This window comes from Microtus oregoni, unplaced genomic scaffold (genome assembly GCF_018167655.1).
Source record: "Microtus oregoni isolate MIOR12 unplaced genomic scaffold, Mior012 000003F_ref0000135, whole genome shotgun sequence".
NCBI lineage: Eukaryota > Metazoa > Chordata > Mammalia > Rodentia > Cricetidae > Microtus > Microtus oregoni.
In genome coordinates this window covers 69,997,079-70,020,576 of record NW_024543062.1, presented here as the reverse complement: position 1 = coordinate 70,020,576, position 23,498 = coordinate 69,997,079, and the positions used below count along the sequence as shown (strand labels likewise).

General features: G+C 37.5%; 1 protein-coding gene across 2 annotated transcripts in view; it reads left to right on the top strand.

The window, feature by feature from the left end:
• The window catches only part of LOC121445502 (complement factor H-like), a 69,485-nt gene extending 55,435 nt beyond the window's left edge, over window positions 1–14,050 (top strand). For both annotated transcript variants that reach the window (XM_041647644.1, XM_041647637.1), the window contains exons 13-14: window positions 3,009–3,191; window positions 13,378–14,050. In XM_041647644.1, the coding sequence (XP_041503578.1) occupies window positions 3,009–3,191; window positions 13,378–13,601 (407 nt within the window). In that variant the 3' untranslated portion in view covers window positions 13,602–14,050. The remainder of the gene's footprint in view (window positions 1–3,008; window positions 3,192–13,377) is intronic.
• The last annotated feature ends 9,448 nt before the right edge of the window (window positions 14,051–23,498 follow it).

Below are 23,498 nucleotides of genomic sequence, written 5' to 3'. Positions count from 1 at the left end.
ACTGGGACTCTTTTTAGATATCCTGTTGTTGCCCTGTGTCGTGGAGATCCTGCAGGTTTGGATCCACAGAACTGGCCTCTTCATGTGCTCCAGCAGATCATAGATGGGTCAACTCTTAGACCTGGGTCTGAGCCTGGATGGTAACTGTGTTGGTCAGCTCACCAACTCTCCCTCATCCTCATCACCAGGGAGAACTTTCCAGCACTTCCCTGGCTAGCTCACCCAGTACAGCAGGCATCAAGGGGCAGGGCCTGTTCTTTTCTCATTCACTCCAGCTGGCTCAATTATATCTGCACCATCAGGGCCAGGCCTATTGGGCTGTCCAGGCAAGGTTCAGGGTCACATTCTCCCACTTGCTGCAGTTGGTGAGGGACAGGGCCAGCTCTGTCAATCTCATGAACCCAAGGTCAATTCTTCTTCCTGGTGCAGATGTCAAGGGGTGAGGGAAGGGAAGGCATATTTCCCTCACCCATGCCACCACATGGCAAATGAGAGGCCATTTCTCTACTCTCATGTACTAGGGACCAGCTCATATGTGTCCTCACCAACAAAGTCAGCTCTATTGTGCTGCTCCGTCGAGGTGTAGGGATAACTCTACAACTGTTGAGAAGCAGGGCCAGCTTTCCCACTCTCATCACCACAGAAGCTAGCTCTTCTACCTGGCACGTGATGAGGGGCAAGGAGCAATGGGATTTCATTATTTCTTACATGTTGAATTCAAAAAATGGGAATTCCTTATGAGTACATGTCGACACTTAGTTTTATAAGAACAGAAATTCCCCAAATTATCTCAAGTAATCACTTACTATTGAATATGATCTATACATTTTGATGCATAAATTTACATCATATCTATAGAGAAACTTTGCCTAGTCCACCACTCAAGGCTATGCATTCAGATCATTTGCCTGTGAAACAAGCTAGTATGGCTGCTGTATGTTGTTTTGTTAATTTGTATTTGTGTTCTTTGATTATCCATCTTATTTCTCCTTTTACCCCTTGCTTCGGAGGAATAGTTCTCAAAAACTTTATTTTGACATGCCTCTTTTCTTGATTTTGAGTATATAGTTTGAGCATACTACTCTGATAATTTCCTAACAACCTATAATTGAGGTCACCCTAGGTATTTGTGTACTTGCCTGTGATGATATTTTCATGCTGTATCAAATAAAGCTTTCCTGCAGATCAGAGTGCAGAGCTAACAGCACTAATTAGCCATAGAGACCAGGCAGTGGTGGCATACAACTTCAATCCTGCACTTGGGAGACAGAGGGAGAGACATCTATACAAGTTCAAGTACACCCTGGGCTACTTGAGACTGAACTAGTCTAAAAAAGAAACAAGAGTTCACACCTTTGATCCCAGGATTAGGGAGGTGGATACAGGAGTGATATGGCTGGGCGGAGAGAGGACTATAAGGCCAGAGGAGAAGTGCACATAGGGCATTCATTCTGAAGATTCTTAAGGAAAGGATCGCCACTTTGGTTCGAGAATTCAGTAGAGGTAAGAACTAGTGTCTGGCTCCTTTTCTTCTCTGATCTTTTAGCATTACCATGATATCTGACTCCAGGTTTTTATTGTTAAGACCAATTCGAATTTGTGCTACATCTTGTCATCCCTTACTGATGCAGATATTTTATATTCCAAAGAAAAACTAGAGGGTGTACTTACCTTTGAAATCTATCTATGGTTCCCACTTTCCAAATCTTGCTTAAAGACTCCTTTAGGATTTTTTGTTACATGTCTTGAGCACCATTCTCAAATGCTAGGTTTTATCTCAAAGATAAACATAATTTTATGAGAAGAAAGATCATCTAATATTTTAGCAGTTAATTTCTCCAAAGTTTTAATTAAAATATTTGTTTCTGTGATGAATTCTGGTACTTATTTTTATGAGAAATTCTCTGTTGGAGAAAAATCCTCTATACTTTGTTTAATTTGTTGTCTTCATTAATGTCAAATTCATTAATTAAAAAAGCTAGCTCCACCGGAGATAGAATTCAAGGCTGACACTCATTTCCTTTCACCTCCTACGGCCTCCATGGTGGTAAAAGGAGAGTTAATTTTTTTGGATCTTGATCCAGTGTGGATGGTGATTTCATAAAGTTGTTATGTTTCAAGATGTTTTCTTTAAGCAGTTTAAATACATGTATCTTCATTGCCTTCATGGGACTTGTTAGTTTGAGTTTAATCATCTCTAAAATATGTACATGCTGCTTTATAGCCAACAGTTTTTTTCATTTTCCTCCAAACTGAAATATTTTGTTTAGATCTTGAACATTTCCTTTTTGTCTAAACAATGTTGGAGTTTAATTCAGTTTCATGATGCTCCCATTGTGATCTCACTCAACAGTACAATCTATTAGTACTTAATTTCAGTCTTTTCCTGTGACCTCAGCAGCACAATCAGAAGTACAGAAGAGAAACAAATATCACATAGCATTGTGCAATTATTTGAGGCTTGAATCTCGTAACTAGACTCTCAATTTCTTATTTTGCGTACTAAAAATAATATATACATGAATTCCTGTTGTAACTAGCAAAAGTATAACAAAGAGAAGAGTATACTTTCTTTATCTCTATGAGGAATCGGGAGAGCCTCATTTTCCTTCTGTAACTTTAAAAGCTTTAAATTCTTGTCTATAAATATGCTTCTAAAATGATATTGAAGATTAGGAATATATAGAGCAATGAATGAATACTCCAGTACCTTAAAACCAAGAAACCCTGCCTGACTTCACTAGTGTCTGTATGCTTAGCAGCTGTTAAGACATATACCAACACTGGAAGTCTTCAGAACAGACATGCTTGCTCCAGTTCAGTAAGTGTTTTAGGTAAGAAGGAAGGAAAAACTTGTAACACTGAGTCTATATGATTGAAATTTCCTCAAGGAATCATTTCTGTAGCCATAAATCACTAAAGTCTTGTTTAAACTGTGCTTTCATTAGTTCTGTTTAAGCCTGTACTTTGATTTGATCTGTAAATCATTCAAATGTTGTCATTCTTAGATTCAACAGAGAAATGTGGGCCTCCTCCACCTATTGACAATGGGGACATCACCTCCTTCCTTTTACGAATATATGAACCATCATCGTCAGTTGAATATCAGTGCCAGTCCTTGTACCAACTGCAGGGTAACAAGATAATAACATGTAGAAATGGAGAGTGGTCTGAGCCACCAAAATGTTTACGTAAGTACCTCTTTCTCATAGATCATAGGAGATTCAGTTTCTTGATATGTATATTTTTCTGTTAATAAAAAACATTCACAGATCAAAAGCAGTCTGTTGCTTAGTGCTTCACTGCCAAATATCAGCATATGAGGAAAACAAGATTAATGGATTCTTTTTATATAAAAATAGCTGACAAATATAATTATGCAACTTATTCTTTATTATTGTGTTTTCACTCACATGAATTGATGTCCATAAAACTTGGGGGCAGCATTATATTTCCATACCAATTGCCTCGGTTGATGTTCAGTTGTTTTGAAAAGACCCCATGACCCTAGCAAATCTTGTAAAAGAAAGTGTTTAAGCAGGGATTGCTTACAGTTTCAGAGGTTAGTTCATTATTATGATGTGGGGGGATCATGGCAGCACATAAGCAGACTTTGTGTTGTGGAAATAGCTGAGAGTTCTATATCTGACTCTAAAGTCAGCAGGATGCTATAGACCACCCAGAGACACATTTCTAACAAGGCTACACCTTCTCCACAAAGCCACAGCCCAGTCCTACTCAAGGGGTACCACTCCCTGATAAATAAGCAACATATAAGTAAGTGGAGGCTGCTGTAGTTAGGGTTTCTATTGCTGTGATTAAACAACATTATCAAAAACAAGTTGGGTAATAAAGAGTTTACTTGTCTTCTCCTTCTGTATTTCTACTTATTATCAAAGGAAGTGAGCAGAGGAACTCAAACAGAACAAGATCCTGAAGGCAGGAGCTGATGTAGAGGACATGGAGGAATGCTGCTTACTGGTTTACTTTTTACTGCTTGCTAAGCCTGCCTTTTAATAGACTCTAGGACTGCCAGGGCTGCCATGGACTGGTCCCCCCCACACTGATCACTAACTGAGAAAAAGCCTTATAGCTGGATGTTATGGAGGCATTTCCTCAACTGAAATTCCTTCCTCTCTGATGACTCCAGCTGGGGTCAAGTTTCTATTTGACACAGAAAACCATTCAATACAGGGGCCACTCTTCTACATATACCACACCTGTATAGACCTTGCAGTTATTAAGTCCATGTCCCTCATAGAAGCTCCCCTTCCCTATGATAAATGATCTAACTTCTACTAATCACTGACAGGCAGTCTAGAGGAATTTTAGTTTTTCTTTCATTGTGTTAGAAAGAACATGAAGGACTCGTATTCCTATGTTTGACTCACTTCACTTAAATCTTTAAATGCCTTCTTTCTAACTAAAATAATAAAAATTATCTATAATGTCTAAATCATATTTGACATACAAATATAAGTTCATCAACTGATGGGGACCCAGACAGTTATCCCATCCTAGATGACATAGCAATGTGCAATAAACATTTAAGTACAAGTTGAGTAGGTTGGTTACTTTTCTTCTGGGTTCATATCAAAAGAGGGATACCACAACAGTATATGGAATCTCCATATTATTGTCTGTAGTAACTACTCAGACTCATATTCCCATTAGTAGATTTCAAGTTTCTTTTGTTCCATTTGTATTTTTGAGATAGGAAACAACTATAAACCCCTGACAATGAATAATTCAACAATTTTCTCCAATTCTGTAGGCTATCACTGCATTATTGTATTGATTATGTTCTCTGCTATATACAAGCATTTCATTGTGATAGCCTCCATTCATCAAGGTTTGTTTTTTGCCTTGTGATCTAGGATCCCATCTAAATATTAAGTGTCCTAACCCAATGAGGAGTTTTTCTGTTGTTTTCCTTGTAGTTTACTATCTTGTTCTTACATTTATGTCTGTAATCAACTTTGGGTTGATTTTTGCCTAGAAGGAGACATAGGATTCAAATTTTAATTCTCTCCATATGGATATTGATTATTCTTGTAGCATTTATTGAATATGCCAACAGTTTTCCAACATATCATGGAAACTCTGTTCAATTTTTCAAATCTCTTTTCTCATTCACTTGATTGTTGATCCCAGTGTCATATTGTTCTGGCTACTGAGGGGTTCCTGGTGTATACTGAAATAAGTTATTATGAAGCTGGAGAGATGGCTCAGTGGTTAAGAGCATTGCCTCTCTTCCAAAGGTTCCGAGTTCAATTCCCAGTAACCACATGGTGGCTCACAACCATCTCTAATGAGGTCTGGTGCCCTCTTCTGGCCTGCAGACATACATATAGACAGACTATTGTATACATAATAAATAAATATTAAAAAAAGAAATAAGGTATTATGATATCTCCTGGATTTTTCTTTTCTTTCAAATTTTAGTTGTCTACACATTTTATTGTACATCCGTTGAAGTTTTAGGGTCCCCAATCCATTTGTATGAAAATGGTATTGGTGTTTCAATGGGGTTTCATGGAGTATAATAATTGGCATTTGAAATATGTACATTTTAATATTAATACTGATATTTATTCTTCTAAAAATTTAACATAGAAGATTTTTCCATTTTTGTCTTTTATGTTTTTTTTTTACCAGTTAACCAATAGTTATGGTTAAAGTCTTGCACTTCAGTTGTTAAGTTCATTGCTAGATTAAGTTTTTGATGTTAATGATAATGAAATTCCTTTCATTGTTAATTTGCAGGAAAAAATGGTCTATAGAAAGAAACTGATTTTTATATAATAACAATGAATATTGACAATTTTGTATACTGACAATGAATGAATTACCTAACCAGTTTTGTTTTCAATTTTCATATTTTGGTTAAGTCTTTAAGATTTACCTTGTATAGAAATATATAATGCTCAAGTAAGAATGATTTGACTTTTAATTCAATAATTATATATTTTATCTTCTTAATTATTATAATAATTCAAATTCTGATACTGTAGCAAAAATAATTAGAGACAATGGATATCTTTTTATTGCTGATAACATGGTAATTTTTATTAATTAAAAATAATTTTTAATATAATATATCCTTATTATAGTTTCCTCTCTCTCTACTCCTTCAAGTTCTTTTCCATAACACCTCCCCTCAATATCTACTTCCTTTCTGTCTGTTCATTAGAAAAGAATAAGCTTATAAGATCAAAACCAAACATGACAAATTGAAATATAATAAGATGAAGTGAACATTTTAATGGATGTTGGACTTGGCAACCCAACAGGAAATGGAATCCCAAGAGCAGGCAAAAGAGTCAGAGATCTGGTCATTCTCATACTCAGAAGTCTAATAAAAATACTAAGCTAATAGCTTTAATATATGTGCATAGGACCTGGTTTAGACCCATATAGCCCTGTGTTTGCTGCTTTAGTCTTTGGGAGCTCACATAAGCCTTGCTTAGTTGATTCTCAAGATCTTGTTTTCCTGTTGTCCTCCATCCCCTCTGACTCTTACAATCTTTCCAAATCCTTTTCTGTGCAGTTACTTCATCTCTCATGTGAAGAATTTGATGGAGATCTTCAGTTTAAACTCTCTCTCTCTCTCTCTCTCTCTCTCTCTCTCTCGTGTACAGCTATGGGTGTCTGCATCTGTTCCTATCTGGTACTGGAGGAAGCAACTCCAACAATGCATAGAGTCAATTTTCCAGTGTACCTACCTTTTATGGCATTTGATGATTCTGCTTTATTCTCTTTTATATGCTTACTCTGTTCAGTCATTTTTAACCTTGTAGATATATCAAGTTTTCTCATATGCTTTCTTTGTTTATATTGAAATGATCTCTTAACTTGCCATTCATCCTATTAATGTAAGGCAGTACATTACTAATATCTATGGGTTGTATTATCTTTACTTTCCCAGGAGGCAATAAGGTTGATTCTGGTGGACCTTTTCTAAGAATTCCTACAGAACTATTATTTATTTGTTTAAAAAATATCTTTTCTCATTTCACATACTAATCCCATTTCCTACTACTTCCTCTCTTCCACACCCTCTAGATTTCCCCCTACTCCCATTCCACTCCTAAAAGAGGGTAATGCGTCCCGTAAGAAGTCACCTATTTCTAGCACATTGCTTTGAGGCAGGAACAAGGCCCTCCCCACTATATCTAGGCCGAGCAAGGTATCCCTCCAAAGAGAATGGGTTCCAAAAAGCCATACAATAAGCGGTGTCCCCACAGTCTTCCCCAGCCATACCACTGTCACCTACATTCAGATGGCCTAGTTTGATCCTATACTGGTTACTCCACTGTGAGGTAAGAATTGGTGGGCTCCCATTGGCACAGGTTGTCTGTCTTTGTAGGTATCCCCGTCTTGGTCTTGGCACTTCTGTTCTTATTTTTGCTCCTCCCTCTCTTCAACTGGACTTTGGGAGATCAGCTCACTGCCCTGATGTGGGTCTCTATATCTGTTTTTATCACTTGCTGGGTAAAGGTTCTATGACAACGTTTTTTTTTAATTTTTTTTTATTAAAAATTTCCACCTCCTCCAGGCCTCCCTTTTCCCTCCCCCTCCCAACTCCCCATATCCCACTCCTCTCCTCCTCCGTCTCCAATCTGAAGAGCAGTCAGGGTTCCCTGCCCTGTGGGAAGTCCAAGGTCCACCCCCCCCCTCCATCCAGGTCTAGGAAGGTGAGCATCCAAACAGGCTAGGCTCCCACAAAGCAGTACATGCAGTAGGATCAAAACCCAGTGCCATTGTTTTTGGCTTCTCAGCAGCCCTCATTGTCCACCATATTCAGAGAGTCCAGTTTTATCCCATGCTTTTTCAGTCCCTGTCCAGCAGGCCTTGGTGAACTCCCATTAGATCAGCCCCACCATCTCAGTGGGTGGGTGCCCCTCTCGCAGTCTTGACTTCCTTGCTTATGTTCTCCCTCCTTCTGTTCCTCATTTGGACCTTGGGAGCTCAGTCCAGTGCTCCAGTGTGGGTCTCTGTCTCTATCTCCATCCATCGCCAGATGAAGGTTCTATGGTGATATGCAAGATATTCATTAGTATGGCTATAGGATCGGGTCATTTCAGGCTCTCTCTCCTCAGCTGCCCCAGGACCTAGTTGGGGACATCTCTCTGGACCCCTGGGAACCCCTCTAGAGTCAAGGCTCTTGCCAACCCTAAAATGGCTCCCTTAATTAAGATATATACTTCCCTGCCCCCATATCCATCCTTCCATTATCCCAACCATCCCATTCCCCCAAGCTCTCCCCATCCTCCCCTTCAATTTTCCAGAATTTTATTGAGTATGTTTGCATCAATGATCATGATGGAGATTGTTCTGCAATTCTCTTTCTTGGTTGAGTCTTTGTGTGGTTTCTATAGCAATGTTCCTTCTATTTCTACTATGTGGAAAACTTTGAGGAGTATAGAAATTAGCTCTTCTTTGAAGTTCTGGTAGAATTATGCACTGAAACCATCCAACCCTGGGTGTTTGCTGTTGTTGGGAGGCTTTTGATGACTCCTTCTATTTTCTTACAAGTTCTAGGTCTGTTTAAATTGTTCAGATGATCTTGATTTAATTTTGGTATGTGGTACCTATATATAAAATTGTCTGTTTCTTTTACAGCTTCCAATTTAGTGGAGGTCAGGTTTTTGAAATATGACCTAGTGATTTTCTGATCCTCAGTGTCTGTTGTTGTGTGACTCTTTTCATTTCCAATATTGTTAATTTGGATATTCTATTTCTGTCGTTTGATACGTTTGGATAAGGGTTTGTTTATCTTGTGGATATTCTCAAAGAACCAGGTCTTTGTTTAATTGATTATTTTTATTGTTTATTTGTTTCCATTTTATTGATTTCAGTCCTCATTTTGAATATTCTTTGTCATCTACTTCTGGGTAAGTCTGCTTCTTTTTATTCTAGAGCTTTCAGATGTGCTGTTAAGTCTCTAGTATCAGATTTCTCCACTTTCTCTATTTAGGCACTTAGTGCTATGCACTTTCCTCTTAGCACTACTTTTGAAGACTCATGTAGGTGCAGGTATGTTGTGCATTCATTTTAGTTGAATTCTAAAAAGTCTTTAATTTCTTTCTTTATTTCCTCCTTGACTCAGGGGTGAATCAGTTGAGCATTGTTCGGTTTCCATGAGTGTGTAGGTTTTCTGTCATAAGTGTTGTCATTGAATTTTAACTTAAGTCTTGTGGATCTGATAAAATACAGGGAGTTATTTTAATTTTTTGGTATCTGTTGCTGTTTGCTTTGTTACCAAGTATGTGGCCAATTTTTGAGATGGTTCCATGAGATACTGAGAAGAGCGTATATTCTTTTGTGTTTTGGTGGCATGTTCTATAGATGTCTAAGTCCATTTGAGTCATGACCATCTGTTAGTTCTCTTTCTTATCTGTTAAATTTCTGTCTGGTTGACCTGTCCATTGTGGAGAATTGGGTGTTGAAGTCTCCTTTTATTAGTGTGTGGAGTTTGATGTGTGAGTTAAGCTTTAGTAATGTTGCACATATCTGTGTGCTCTTGCATTTGAGGCATAGAATTTTTAGGATTGTGACCTCATTTTGATATATTTTTCCATGATGAGTTTGAAGTGTCCTTCTCCATCTCTTCTGATTGATTTTAGTTTGAACTCTATTTAGTTAGATATTAGGATAGCTCCACCCGCTTGTTCCTTGGGTCCATTTTATCGGAAAATCTTTTCCCAACACCTAACACTGAGGTAATGTCTGTCTTTGAGGTGTGTTTCTCATCTGCAGAAGAAGGATGTATCTTGTTTTCTTATTCATCCTGTCTGTGTCTTTTTGTAGGTGAATAGAGTCCATTGATATTAAGAGATATTAATGGCCAGTAATAGTTAATCTTGTTATTTTTCAGAAATATTGTTTGAGTATTTCTCTTCTTTGGGATTTTTTTTTTGTGTGAGGCTATCTGTTGCCTATGTTTTTGTTGATTCAACTAGCTTCTGTGAATTGGAGTTTTCCTTGTAGTACTTTCTATAAGATTGGGCTTGTGGATAGGTTTTTTTTTTTAAATCCAGTTTTGTCATGAACTACCTTGTTGTCTCCATCAATGGTGATTGAACGTTTTTCTGGGTATAATAGTCTGGGTTTTCATCCATAGTTTTTTAGTGTCTACAAGACACCTGTCCAGGACCTTCAGGTTTTCATGATTTACACTGAGAATTCAGGTATGATTCTGACAGGTCTGCCTTTATATTTTACTGGGCCTTTTTCCTTTGTGGCTCTTAGTATTTTTCTTTGTCCTGTATGTTCAGTATTTTGATTATTACATGGACAGGGAACATTTTTTGTTCAAACTATTTGGTGTTCATCAGCTTTTTGTACCTTCATAGGCATCTTTAGGTTGGGAAAGTTTCCTTCTATGATTTTGTTGAATATGTTTTCTGCGCCTTTGAGCTGGAGTTCCTCTCCTTCTTCTATCCCTATTATTTTTAGGTTTGTTGCCCTTCATTTCTTCATATTTCTTGTAGTTTTTTGACACATCTGTCTGAATATATTTTCATGCACTACATCAATGGACACTTTTCTTCTGGAGATGTATCTTGTGCTGCAGTGTAGGGGTTAATTTATTGAAGTACCTATGGATTATTTGTAATTAATACCTTTGGGAATGACATGAACCACCATTTCATTATAATTTCTGTGAATTATAATGAAACTGGGACACTTATTAGCTCATATGAGTTGGTAGAGACAGCACAGGGTGCAGGGTGATTGTTGTCAAATTCCTACTTTGTGTATGGTGGCTAACAGAAGATGATGCAGATTTTCTCAGAAACTTTCATGGGCAAATTTGCTCCTCTCAAGGGTTATTTTTCCTGTAAACCTCAGAAGAGAGTGATCAGTATGATTTTCTTCTGTCTAGACAGTGGCATGGGATCAGATGCTGCACTGGAGGGTGGTTCAGAGAATTTGGTAACCACTTTGTAGCACTTAGTCCAAGCCTTTTATTTAATTTAATTTTTTTTTGAGAAAAGGAAAAAAAACAAGTTTCCGCCTCCTCCCAGCCTCCCATTTCCCTCCCCCGCCTCCCATCCTTCTCTCCCTCCTCCCACCCTTCTCCCCCTCCCACTATTCCTCTCCCCCTCCCTCTCCAGTACAAAGAGCAGTCAGGGTTCCCTGCCCTGTGGAAAGTCCAAGGTCCTCCCCCCTCCGTCCATATCTAGGAAGGTGAACATCCAAACTGGCTAGGCTCCCACAAAGCCAGCACATTAAGTAGGATCAAAACCCCATGCCATTGTCCTTGGCTTCTCATCAGCCCTCATTGTTCACCTTGTTCAAAGAGTCTGGTTTTATCCCATGCTTTTTCAGTCACAGTCCAGCTGGCCTTGGTGAGCTCCCAATAGATCAGCCGCACTCTCTCAGTGGGTGGGTGCACCCCTCGTGGTTCTGACTTTCTTGCTCATGTTCTCCCTCCTTCTGCTACTCATTGGACCTTGGGAGCTCAGTTCAGTGCTCCAGTGTGGGTCTCTGTCTCTATCTCCATCCATCACCAGATGAAGGTTCTATGGTGATATGCAAGATATTCATCAATATGGCTATAGGATAGGGTCATTTCAGGCTCTCTCTCCTCAGCTGCCCCAGGAACTAACTGGGGACATCGCCTTGGGCTCCTGGGAGCCATTCTAGGTTCAAGTCTCTTGCCAACTCTAAGGTGGCTCCCTTAACTAAGAATTGTGCTTCCATGCTCCCCTATCCAACCTTCCTTTATCCCAATCATCCTTTTTCCCCAAGTTCCCCCATCCTCCCCTTCTCCCTTTTCTCTCCCCATCTCCCCTTACCCCCATCTCACCCCACCCCCAAGATCCCAATTTTCTCCCCGGCAATTTTGTCTACTTCCCATAGCCAAGAGGATAACTATATGTTTTTCCTTTGGTTCACCTTCTTACTTAGCTTCTTTAGGTTGACCAGTTGTAGACTCCGTGACCCTTATTTATGGCTAGAAACCAATTGTGAGTGAGTACATCCCATGTTCATCTCTTTGGGTCTGGGTTACCTCAGTCAGTATAGTGTTTTCTATTTCCATCTTATTATTAAAAATTTCTGCCTCCTCCAGGCCTCCCTTTTCCCTCCCCCTCCCAACTCCCCATACCCCACTCCCCTCCTCCTCCATCTCCAATCTGAAGAGCATTCAGGGTTCCCTGCCCTGTGGGAAGTCCAAGTTCCCCCCTCTCCATCCAGGTCTAGGAAAGTGAGCATCCAAACAGGCTAGGCTCCCACAAAGCAGTACATGCAGTAGGATCAAAACCCAGTGCCATTGTTTTTGGCTTCTCAGCAGCCCTCTTTGTCCACCATATTCAGAGAGTCCAGTTTTATCCCATGCTTTTTCAGTTCCAGTCCAGCAGGCCTTGGTGAACTCCCAATAGATCAGCCCCACTGTCTCAGTGGGTGGGTGCCCCTCTCGCAGCCTTGACTTCCTTGCTTATGTTCTCCCTCCTTCTGTTCCTCATTTGGACCTTGGGAGCTCAGTCCATTGCTCCAGTGTGGGTCTCTGTCTCTATCTCCATCCATCGCCAGATGAAGGTTCTATGGTGATATGCAAGATATTCATTAGTATGGCTATAGGATCTAGCCATTTCAGCTCTCTCTCTCCTCAGCTGCCCCAGGACCTAATTGGGGACATTTCTCTTGACCCCTAGGAACCCCTCTAGAGTCAAAACTCTTGCCAACCCTAAAATGGCTCCTTTAATTAAGATATATAAGTCTAAACCTTTATAGTAGTGTGTGATTAGATGCACTATAGGGCAGGATAGTAGCACTAAACAATTGGTTGGAGACAGCATAAACTTGAATATTAACTCCTTTTGCTTTCTAGAAATGTAAGGAAGGCCAGGGTCCCAGGTGGTGGTTGTAGGACCTGCTTTACAAGCAGGTTAGTCACTTATCCAGTGTGGTAATTTGGTAGGTATAATTTTAAAACTATGAAAATCAAATTTATAATACAATAATAACTAATTGTACTTATAGCTTTGTGATTGAATGATGAATATTATGATAGTAATTATGATTTGGTTTAGTAGGAGCAGTATTTTTCAGTATATTCATCTCACTGAATGTTAGGTCTGAATATCATGTATAGGCCAAGGTTCAAATTTTTTACATTTGTCCAATACCTAAAGAAATACAAAAACATTGAATGTCTTGAATTCTTTAATTGACATAAGGAATCCTTTTTGTTGAAATCTAGTTATCTCATTAAAAACATTGTTTTGACACCATTTGCTATCCAATATGCACTAAATTTATGTGATAGTTTAATACAGGTTTTTCAAAATTTTAAGGAATTGGACTTGAAAAGTGAGTATATATAAGTGGATGTATTAATAAACTTTTGGTAAATTTTTCTTTCAGACCCATGTGTAATTTCAGAAGAGATCATGAAAAGACATAACATAACTTACAAATGGAAAAGAGGCCAGAAGCTCTATTCCGAATCAGGAGACTATGTCGAATTTTCATGTATAAGTGGATATAATAGGGCAAATGAATCACCTCCATTTCGTACAATGTGCATTGATGGTCACATCAATTATCCAAGTTGCACAAAAGAAGTTCTTGATTTAGTGGTTGAATAGACCTTTGTTTAGAAATAGTCATCATATTACTAATACAGTTTCAATTTATGTTTGAAGTATTGTTTAACTCATTTCTTTTTATAAGTGTAAATTTGTATTGATATATAGTGATTAATTTGGAGCCTGAGAAATAACTGCCACAAATGCAAAAACAGTTCATGAAAAGCTCCTATGTGCCTTAAAAACCAGAATGTGGTGTATTCTAGCACAATAATCAATAGAAAAAATATATGCAAGTACTTCAGTGTCTATTTCTACCCATAACTTTTCATAATCTCAACAATCTTCTCAACACATTCTGATCAAAACTTCTGACTGATGGTGAAAAGAAAGCATATTGTTTCATCTTTAAATTAGCATATATGTAATAATCAAACTGTCACATTTAACATTACTTATGAATATAAGTAATTGCTACATACTACTTTTGTATTAATAAACAAATCAAAGAAACATCTTGTGTATGAATTTTTGAACATGTTAATTTGACACATTGATATATTCAAGCAATTATACCTAGGAATTAAAATTTAACTGGGTATAGCATTCTGTCAGTGATATACACCTACAAAAATTCTGTATAACTATTAAAAGGGCAGTAAGCACATACATGCTTTATGCCCAAATTAATGAAGGGAAATAACAATAAATATGGTTAAATTTATCAAAATATCGCCTATATTTATCTTTAGAGGCTATAATGTTAAGAATTTCTATTTAATATATTAAAGACAGTTTCTAGCCAGGTAGTGGTGGTGCATTCCTTTAATCCCAGCTTTGGGAGGCGGAGGCAGGTTGATCTCTGAATTTGAGGCCATCCTGGTCTACAAGAGCTAGTTCCAGGACATCTAGGGCTGTTACAGAAAGAAACCCTGTCTCAAAAAACCAAAAGAAAAAAAGAGAGTTTCTATATTATGGTGGATGTACATATTAAGTTTATGATAGTGAAAAGGTAATAATTATTCAGCAAATACTGGTTCAATATATGAAAATCAATTATTGTAACCCACCATATATATAAACTGAAAGAAAAAAAACTCATAATCATCTCATTATGCTGAAAAAAAGTATTTGAGTAAATGTAACACTCTTTCATGATAAAGGTCTTGGAGAGATCATGGATAGAAAAAACATAAACAGAAGAAAAGCAATATACAACAAATTGACAACCAACATCCAATTAAATTGAGAGACACCCAAAATGATTCTACTAAAATTAGCAACAAGATAAGGTTGGCCACTCACTCCATATCTATTCATCATAGTTCTTGAAGTTCTGGATAGAACATTAAGACAACAAAAAGAGATCAAGGGGATTCAAATTGGAAGGGAAGAAGTCAGACTTTCACTATTTGCAGATGATATGATAGTATACATGAGTGACCCAAAAAACTCTACTAGGAAACTCCTACAGTTGATAAATACCTTCAGTAATTGAGCAGGATACACAACTCAAAAAAATCAGTAGCCCTGCTATACACAAATAATAAACAAGTTCAGAAAGAAATCAGAGATACATCACCCTTCAAAATAGCTACAAATAACATAAAATACCTTGGGGTAACACTAACCAAAGAAATTAAAGACTTGCATGTTAAGAACTTTAAGTCTTTAAAAAAAGAAATTGAAGATGATATCAAAAATGGAAAGATCTCCCATTTTCATGGATAGGTAGGATCAACATAACAAAAGACAATCCTATTGATATCTCTGTGGATTCAGGTATGAGTCTGGGACCACAGAGGGAGTAGGCATGAGCCAGGACCTCTGGGGGTTTGGGCATTGGTCTGGGATGTCAAAGTGAACAGGCAACAACCAGAAACATCTGTGGGTCTGAGCATATGTCTGGGAACTCTGGGGGAGCAAGCCTAAGCCAGGTTCTCTGTGGGTCTGGGAGAACCCAAGCTTGGGACTCCTAGCGAGTAGACCAGAGTCAGAGACCTTGGCAGGACCATCTCCAACCCAGGGACCTCTGCAGGAAGGGATCCAGAAACAGGTCAAAGCTAGTAACCTAGGCCAAATTAGGCCGGAGGCAACAAACTCCACCTTGGGCTAGAGCAGGCCAGAGGCAACAAATTCTACAGGAGTGGGACAGAACCAGCTACCTACCTATGCTAGAGTGGGCCAGAGAAAGCAAGCTCCACTGGAGCAGGAGTGGAACCAGTCCAGAGACATTGGTGAACCAGTACTGAGCCACCAACAAGGGCCATAGCAGACCTGAGGCAGCAAACTCCACCATAAAATGTACAGGGCACAACCATTGAGAAAGTGAGCTAGAGCCAGAGACCACTGAAAGTTTGGACTTGAATCTGGGACCTTCAAAGAAGTAGACATAAGCCAGGTCAGGAACAACCATTTGATTGTTGGATTCACTGGCACCTAGAAGATTAATCAACAGAATCACAGACAGCACCAACCATACCCATTAGAGGAAAAGATGATAGGAAAGGTAAGAACACAAGTAACACCACAAAGATCAACACAACACCAGTAAAACCTAAAGACACTACAACAGCAGGATTTGAACAACCAAATATTGATGAAGGAGAAAAAAGGACCTAAAAAATAACTTCAGGAGAATGTTTTAAACTCTTAAAATTTCTCTTAAAGAGAAATTCCCTCAAAGAAATGGAAGAAAAGACAAATAAAAAATTGAAAGACATCAACAAATTCTTTAAAGAAAATCAAGAAAAAGTAACCAAACATATGAAAGAAACTATTCAAGACTTGAAAACTGAAATAGAGACAATAAAGAAAACACAGGTTGGGGGAATTATAGAAACAGAAATCATGAAAAAATGATAAGGAAACGCAAATACAAGCATGAAGAACAGAATACAAGAGATGGAAGAGAGAATCTCAAGCTCTGAATATACAATAAAGAAAATAGACTTGTCAGTCAAGGAAAACATTAAATCTAGCAAAAACTAAACCAAAAATATCCAGGAATATATATAGGACACCATGAAAAGGCCAAATCTAAGAATAATAGGTATAGAAGAAGAAGAAAAAAGTTCAACTCAAAAGCACAGAAAATATATTTAACAAAATAATAGAAGAAAACTTTCCTATTCTAAAGGAAGATATGCTTATGAAGATACAAGAAGCTTACAGAACACCAAATAGACTGGATAAAATATAGTCCCCTCACCACATAATAATCAAAACACTAAACATACAGAGTAAAGAAAGAATATTAAGAGCTGCAAAGGAAAAAGACCAAATAACATATAAAGACAAACCTATCAGAATTACACCTAACTTTTCATAAGAGACAAGGAAAGTCAGAAGGTAATGGTCAAGCATTATGCAGACATTAAGAGACCATGGATGCCAGCCCAGATTACTATATCTAGCAAAACTTTGAATTACCATAGAAGAACAAAACAAAATATACCCTGACAAAACCAGATTTAACCAATGCCTAGCCACACACCCAGCATTACACAATATACTAGAAGGAAAACTCTAACACAAGGAAGTTGACTACATCAAAAAAACACAGAAATTTGATGGTTTCATAGCAGCAAATCCCAAAGAAGGCAAAAATGAACAAATTAGCATCACCAACAATGAAAACTAAATCACTTATATCCCTTAATATAAATGGACTCAACTCACCTATAAAAAGGCACAACCTGACATATTGGGTATGAAAACAGAATCCATCCTTCCTCTGCATACAAGAAACACATCTCAAACTCAAAGACAGTCATTGTCTCAGAGTAAAGGGTTAAAAATTCCAATCAAATTAACCTAAAGAAACAAGCAGGTGTAGCTATTCTAATTTCTAACAAAATAAACCTCAAACTAAAATCAATCAAAAGAGACAAAAAAGGACATTTCATATTAGTCACAGGAAAAAAAAATCCATCAACAGGAAATCTCAATAGTGAACATCTATGGTCCAAATACCAAGGGCTGTTTTCTAGGACATTGATCTTTAAGTTTTTCCCCTTAAATAAATAACCTTTTTATTAATCATAATTCCAAACTGTTCTGGGATTGTTGTGTAACTTAAACCTTCATCTGACACCCAACGTTTGGTTTTAAAACCTCCCAGTTCAGCTGCTTGCCATCCATTCACCTCTCATTGAGTTATTGATTTAAAGGATTGTTTCTACACTATACCTTTACAAGAAAAGAATAGAGATATATTTGCCATCACAGTGCCTATTTATAATAATTCTCAGCCTACTAGAAGATATCAATGGACTATCCTCCCACAGGGAATGCTCAGTAGCCCTACACTGTGCCAATTCTTTGTTAGCCAGTCATTGGAAATAATTCATAAGCAATTTCCTAAGTCTATAATCTACCATTTCATGGATGACATTTTGTTATTTGATTAAAATAAAGATATTTTCGAAAGGATGTTTGAAGAGGTGAAGAAAGTCTTGCCTAAATGGGGATTACAAATTGCTCCTGAGAAGATTCAAAGAGGAGATTCTGTTAATTACCTAGGTTACAGAATAGGTTCACAGAAAATTGGAACACAAAAGGCACAAATTTGGAGAGACCAGTTGCGGACTCTTAATGACTTTCAAAGATTATTAGGTGACATTTCCAGTCTATGACCGGCTGTTGGGATAACACCTCATCAAATAATTCATTTAAACAAAATCTTACATAGTGATAAAGACTTGAATAGTACCAGAAAATTAACATCTGAAACAGTAAAGGACTTGACAATTGTTGAGGAGAAATTACAGGAGGCACATGTGGATAGGGTGAATCCAAATCTTAATTGTATTCTAGTCATATTACCTTTCAAAATTTCTCCTACAGGAATTTTAATGCAGAGGGATGATATTATCTTAGAATAGATCTTTTTACCACATAAACCAAGTAAAAAACTAAAAACCTATGTGGACAACATCTCTGAATTAATTATAAAAGGTAAGTTGAGACTTCTTTAATTAGCAGGTATAGACCCAGCAGAGATTATAGTGCCTTTTACTGTTGATGAAATAAAAAAGGTTATGGGAAGACAATGAAGCCTTGCAAAGAGCTTGTGCTAATTTTTTGGAAGAAATTAATAGCAATTATCCCAATAACAATAGAATTAACCTTATAAAGAGAACTTCATGGATTCTTCCCTGAATATTATGTGATGCATCAATAACTGGAGCTCATACATTTTATACTGATGCAAATAAATCAGGAAAGGCAGGTTAAAAATCAGATGAATTAAGTAAGGTGGAACAAAGCTATTCTTATGGTCCTAAGGGATTTTAAAGACGCTCTCAATATAGTTACTGATTTGCAATATGCAGAAAGAGTTATCTTGCATTTTAAAATTGCTGAACTTATACCAGATAATACAGAATTGGCTTCATTATTCATCCAGGTGCAAGACATGATCAGGAATAAGCTTTGTTCTATATACCTAACTGCTGTGGGAGTGCCAGCCCACTCTGCTGCAGGATCACCTTCCACTCCTTCAGCCAATAGCCGCCAAGATACCAGCCCACAGGGCTTAGTCTATTTCTCTTTAAAAAAGAGCGGCAGTTTTCTGCTCTCTTGGTTCTGGCTGTTGCTACAGTGATTAGACTTCTTCCCTGGCTGTTGGTGTTCTGTAAGTTTCCCCTAAAATAAATACCCTTTGAATTCAAACTGGTGTGGGATTGTTTCACGCATTATCTGGCACCCAGCGTTTGGTTATAAAACCACCCCGCACCCCTCTCCCCCCCCCCCCCCACCCCGGCTTGGCTGCCAGCTTTAAAAACTCCATGCTTCCCGGGATCCACAAGCCCAGATAGTCTGAGCAGTTTTAAGCTCAGCACTTGGGCAGGGGGAGTCAGAGAGCAAGCCCTTGCCATATCAAGCAGAAGCGCTATTTGAAATACCCGCCATAGCATTTGCATTTGCGGAATGGACGCTGGGCCAGCAGTCAGCCGTTCTCAGTTGGCCGGTCTGGCAGAGGCTGTGTCACTACCCTCTATATCTGGTCTGAGCACAGTGGGCGCCCAGGGTGAGCAGTGCTATTTATCAGCTGCTGGATTTTGGTACATATACACAGATCAAACTGCCCAAATAACATTCCTCTTCTCCCATGGTTCAGATGGTAACCAGCAGTGTAAATGTGGAGAGATCCAGGGAATCTGCTCTTTCCCCGACTTCGAACAAGTCCTAAGTACAGCCTCCCTTAAAGTACCATATGATCCCTTATTTCTTAAGGCTTTAGAGGTCTCTTTGTCAAGAGCATTCACTTGTGATGGCACTTCTTCTCTAAATCTAAATTTTAATTTTCTATGGACAAGCCAGTTGCCACTCACCTACTTCTTTTATTACTTCCAGAACTACTGCTGCTTCATCTACTTTACTTTTAGGTCTTATGGGTATTTTTATTAACTTCTTGCCAATTTACTACAAACAGGAAGAAATTGATTACATTTAATTCAATGACAGCTTTCCAAGTTCATTTTTTATATTTAAATATATATATATATATGTCCCTGCTCCTCAATAAAAGACTATCAGATTTGTAAAATTAAAAAGTCATATGAACAAGATTGACAACTACGTGTAAAACAATAACACATACACAATTATGCTTAAATTCATTAATGTATCAGATCTGATTGGACACTTTTATGCCCAACTATTTAGGAAATCTCAAGTTGTAATTATATAAAATAAGGAAGATCTAGATTAAAATTAAGTAACGTGAAAAAAAAGGGGTGAGGACATTTTAATTTTTTACTTTAGTTTATGTGTCTCTCTATGTGTATATTTGTGTGTGTCTGTGTGTTCTGCATGTGGGAGGGGGCATGTGTGTGGAAATATACACAGAAGCCAGAAGACGATAGCTCCAGGCCTCCTGTCTAGACCTACATACAGCGGCAAGTCACTTGAAAGTCACTGGGAACTGAAGTCTGGTTCTTTGTAAGAGGAGTACATGTAGTTAACCACTGGATCATCTCTGTAGCCCTGACTTTTTAACATTAGTAAATGAACTATTTGAGATCTTTTCTGACCACGTGTTTGGGTGATGTCCAATGATTAGTTAAAAGGCCGCTTTGGCAAAACTCCGTAAACTCAGGTTAATCAACAGAAATCTAATGCCCCACAGATCCAGATGCTAGAGTGGGCTCAAGGTGGTGACAATGTGGCTCCTTCCAGAGCTGTGAGGGGAGACCCAATGCCAAGTGCATGTCTTTGGCTCTTCTGTTCACTTTCATGTTTATTTGAAACACTTCATGTATGCACCTTCCTTAATTTTTTTTTTGTATAGGACACCATTGCTCACAGTAGTTGCTTCATTATTACACTAAAATTTGTCAACACCTTGTCTCAAGATAAATTCAAATATTGAACTTAAGAGTAAGGTCTTCAACATATGAATTTCGTGGAAATAGAATCACTTTCTAGAAACCATTTCTAATGAAGGATGAGCTTTTTTTTTAATTTACAGACATATGAGCAAGCATTCAAGTAAAGTACAGGGACCATGTCATGTAACCAATCATATTACCATTTACTAATCCAAGTTTACACAAAACAAAGTGCAGTTAAATTATCTCTTTGAAAACTGAAATCATAATCCAGCAATTTATTTAAGTTAGTTTGATTTCGAGAAGTCTGGACTTAAGAAACACATCAAAAAATTCTGTTCAGTCAAAAGTTACTAAACTGTTACCTACATATCGTTTTAAGCAATGCATATTTCCAGTCCCCACTCCAAATAACTGGAAATGAATTTTCAAAGCAGAGTATATTTTAAATGAAAATTTTCAATTGATTCCAATATAATCTGCTTGACCCATCTGCTTTCATTTGGGGTTGGGGAGAGTTAGGCCATCTTAACAAAACTCTATCTTGGAGGACATATTTAACTAGAGGATTACTAAAATGTAAAGGATTAATAAAACACTTTTGTTGAAACACAATGGAAAATGTTTTTAATGTTAAAGTAATCATAGCTAATAAATAGTTCCTTAACTTTAGTGAAAATTTAAGGTTTCAATGTTTCATTACAGCATTTTTTATTTTCTGTTTTTGGCTTTTTTGTTTTAGTTTGCTTGTTCATTTGATTTTTCTTTTTTTAATTTCTTCGTTTCCACTCAAGCTAAGCAAAAACCTTGCATAGTGGAAACCAAAGTGTACTGAGGGGTTTTTAGGAAACTTACAGATGATATCTTGTCCACTTCATAGTGGCTGATCAGAAAGAAGCAGGTGTCTTCATAGTCCATGCTAAACACAGACAGGAAACTGAGCAACCACACAGAAATGCTACTGGAGTGGCTGTGTCATCGCCTGGTCCACATCTGCATGCCTGTCATTACGCTTAAAGGACAGCTGGATATCTTGCTTAACACGACTATATTTGTGAGGGGGAAAAACAGCTGGCATAAGTCATAGAACTCCAGAATTTAGTGCAGAAAAAGAAGTTGAACTTTGCTTTAATTTTTTTTATTAATATGCTTTGCACAAATTAGGAACACTACTTATCGTTATCTTCTAGCCAACCCAACTCAGAACTACTTAGCTAGAGAAAGGGAACAGATATGCTTAGTGGTATTAAGTCAAATTTCACTGTATGTTTATGATTCAAGGAGACTGTTCAACATTTTGCTCAAAACTCTTTATTTCTCATGTTAATATTCTTCAATTTTCAGAATTAGTAACTAAAAATATGTTTTAGTACTTCAAAAGTAGGGAATTTAAAAGCTAAGAATTGTTATTTTTCAAATGCTTAATGATTTAACTTTCTGGTACACTGTGATAATTTAGATTCTTCAAAAAATGTTTTCATTGGAGAAGAGAAACCAAAAGCCCAGGAAACTGATCCAAATAAAACAATTCTGAAGAAAAGATTGAGGCATGATTGCTAAATAACACTGGTGCTGGACACCATTCTCCAAGCGTCATTTTCTGTAAAGCAGTGAAGTCATGCAATTGACCTTTGAAACTTGTTTGGAGACTCCTACTCCTTGTTCCTTGCATGAGGAATTATGCTGAAGAATGTATTCGTTATCATTAAGTCCCAAATATTATATAAAATTAGGATTAGAAATGTACATACAGTGATAGTCTGTCACCCTAAGAGATGTCTTGCTCAGCCCACCTCTTAGAACAGTGCTAGGTGGTCAACAGTCCCTTGTCACCCTTTTTTTTTTTGCCATTTATCTATTTACAATTTACATGGAGGGTTTTCTGTAAAGTGACCCTTTCTGTAGAAAATCATTTTATTACGAGTACTGCCATATAAAATCTATCAGAGATAACTACAGCTAAAACAAACAGCTTGGATTAAATTCCCAGAATAAAATGCTTCCACCACATGCATACGTATGAATACACAGTGGAAAAGCTATGTGAAGAACTTAACTGATAGTAATCTAAGGAGATTGATTTATATAGATAAAAGAATATAGAGTTTTAGAGGATGCAAATGTGGCAACTTCTAACAATTATATAGATATCAATTAAGAAAGTGTTAAAGCTCAAACTCACACAAGATTTGGTAATATCTGACTGTTTATAGAACTGTCACCTGTAGTATTTATTGGAGATAAACTCTAAGACAAATCATATACTCTTAAGCTTTCTAGCTTCCCAATATTTACCATTCATTCTATTGTGGAAGTGTTTCCTTACTGTCTTGTTTCTAAAATTAAACCATTAAATAAAATAAACTTCAGCTAAATTTATTTTCCTCTTGATAATTAATGTCAGAATTCACAAATACTGCGTACCTAAGTATAACTCGGGATGTTAGGTGAGTCCTGGAAAGAAAAAGTCTTAGGTTATCAACTGTGATGAGGAAACCAGCACAATTAAAACAGGAGATGAAAGCATCCAAGGAAAAACATGAAGACATAATTGAATCTTCAAGAGCAGCAGAAGGCTCCAGGAAATCCCTGCCTGCTTGAGATTTCTTCTGGTTTTGAC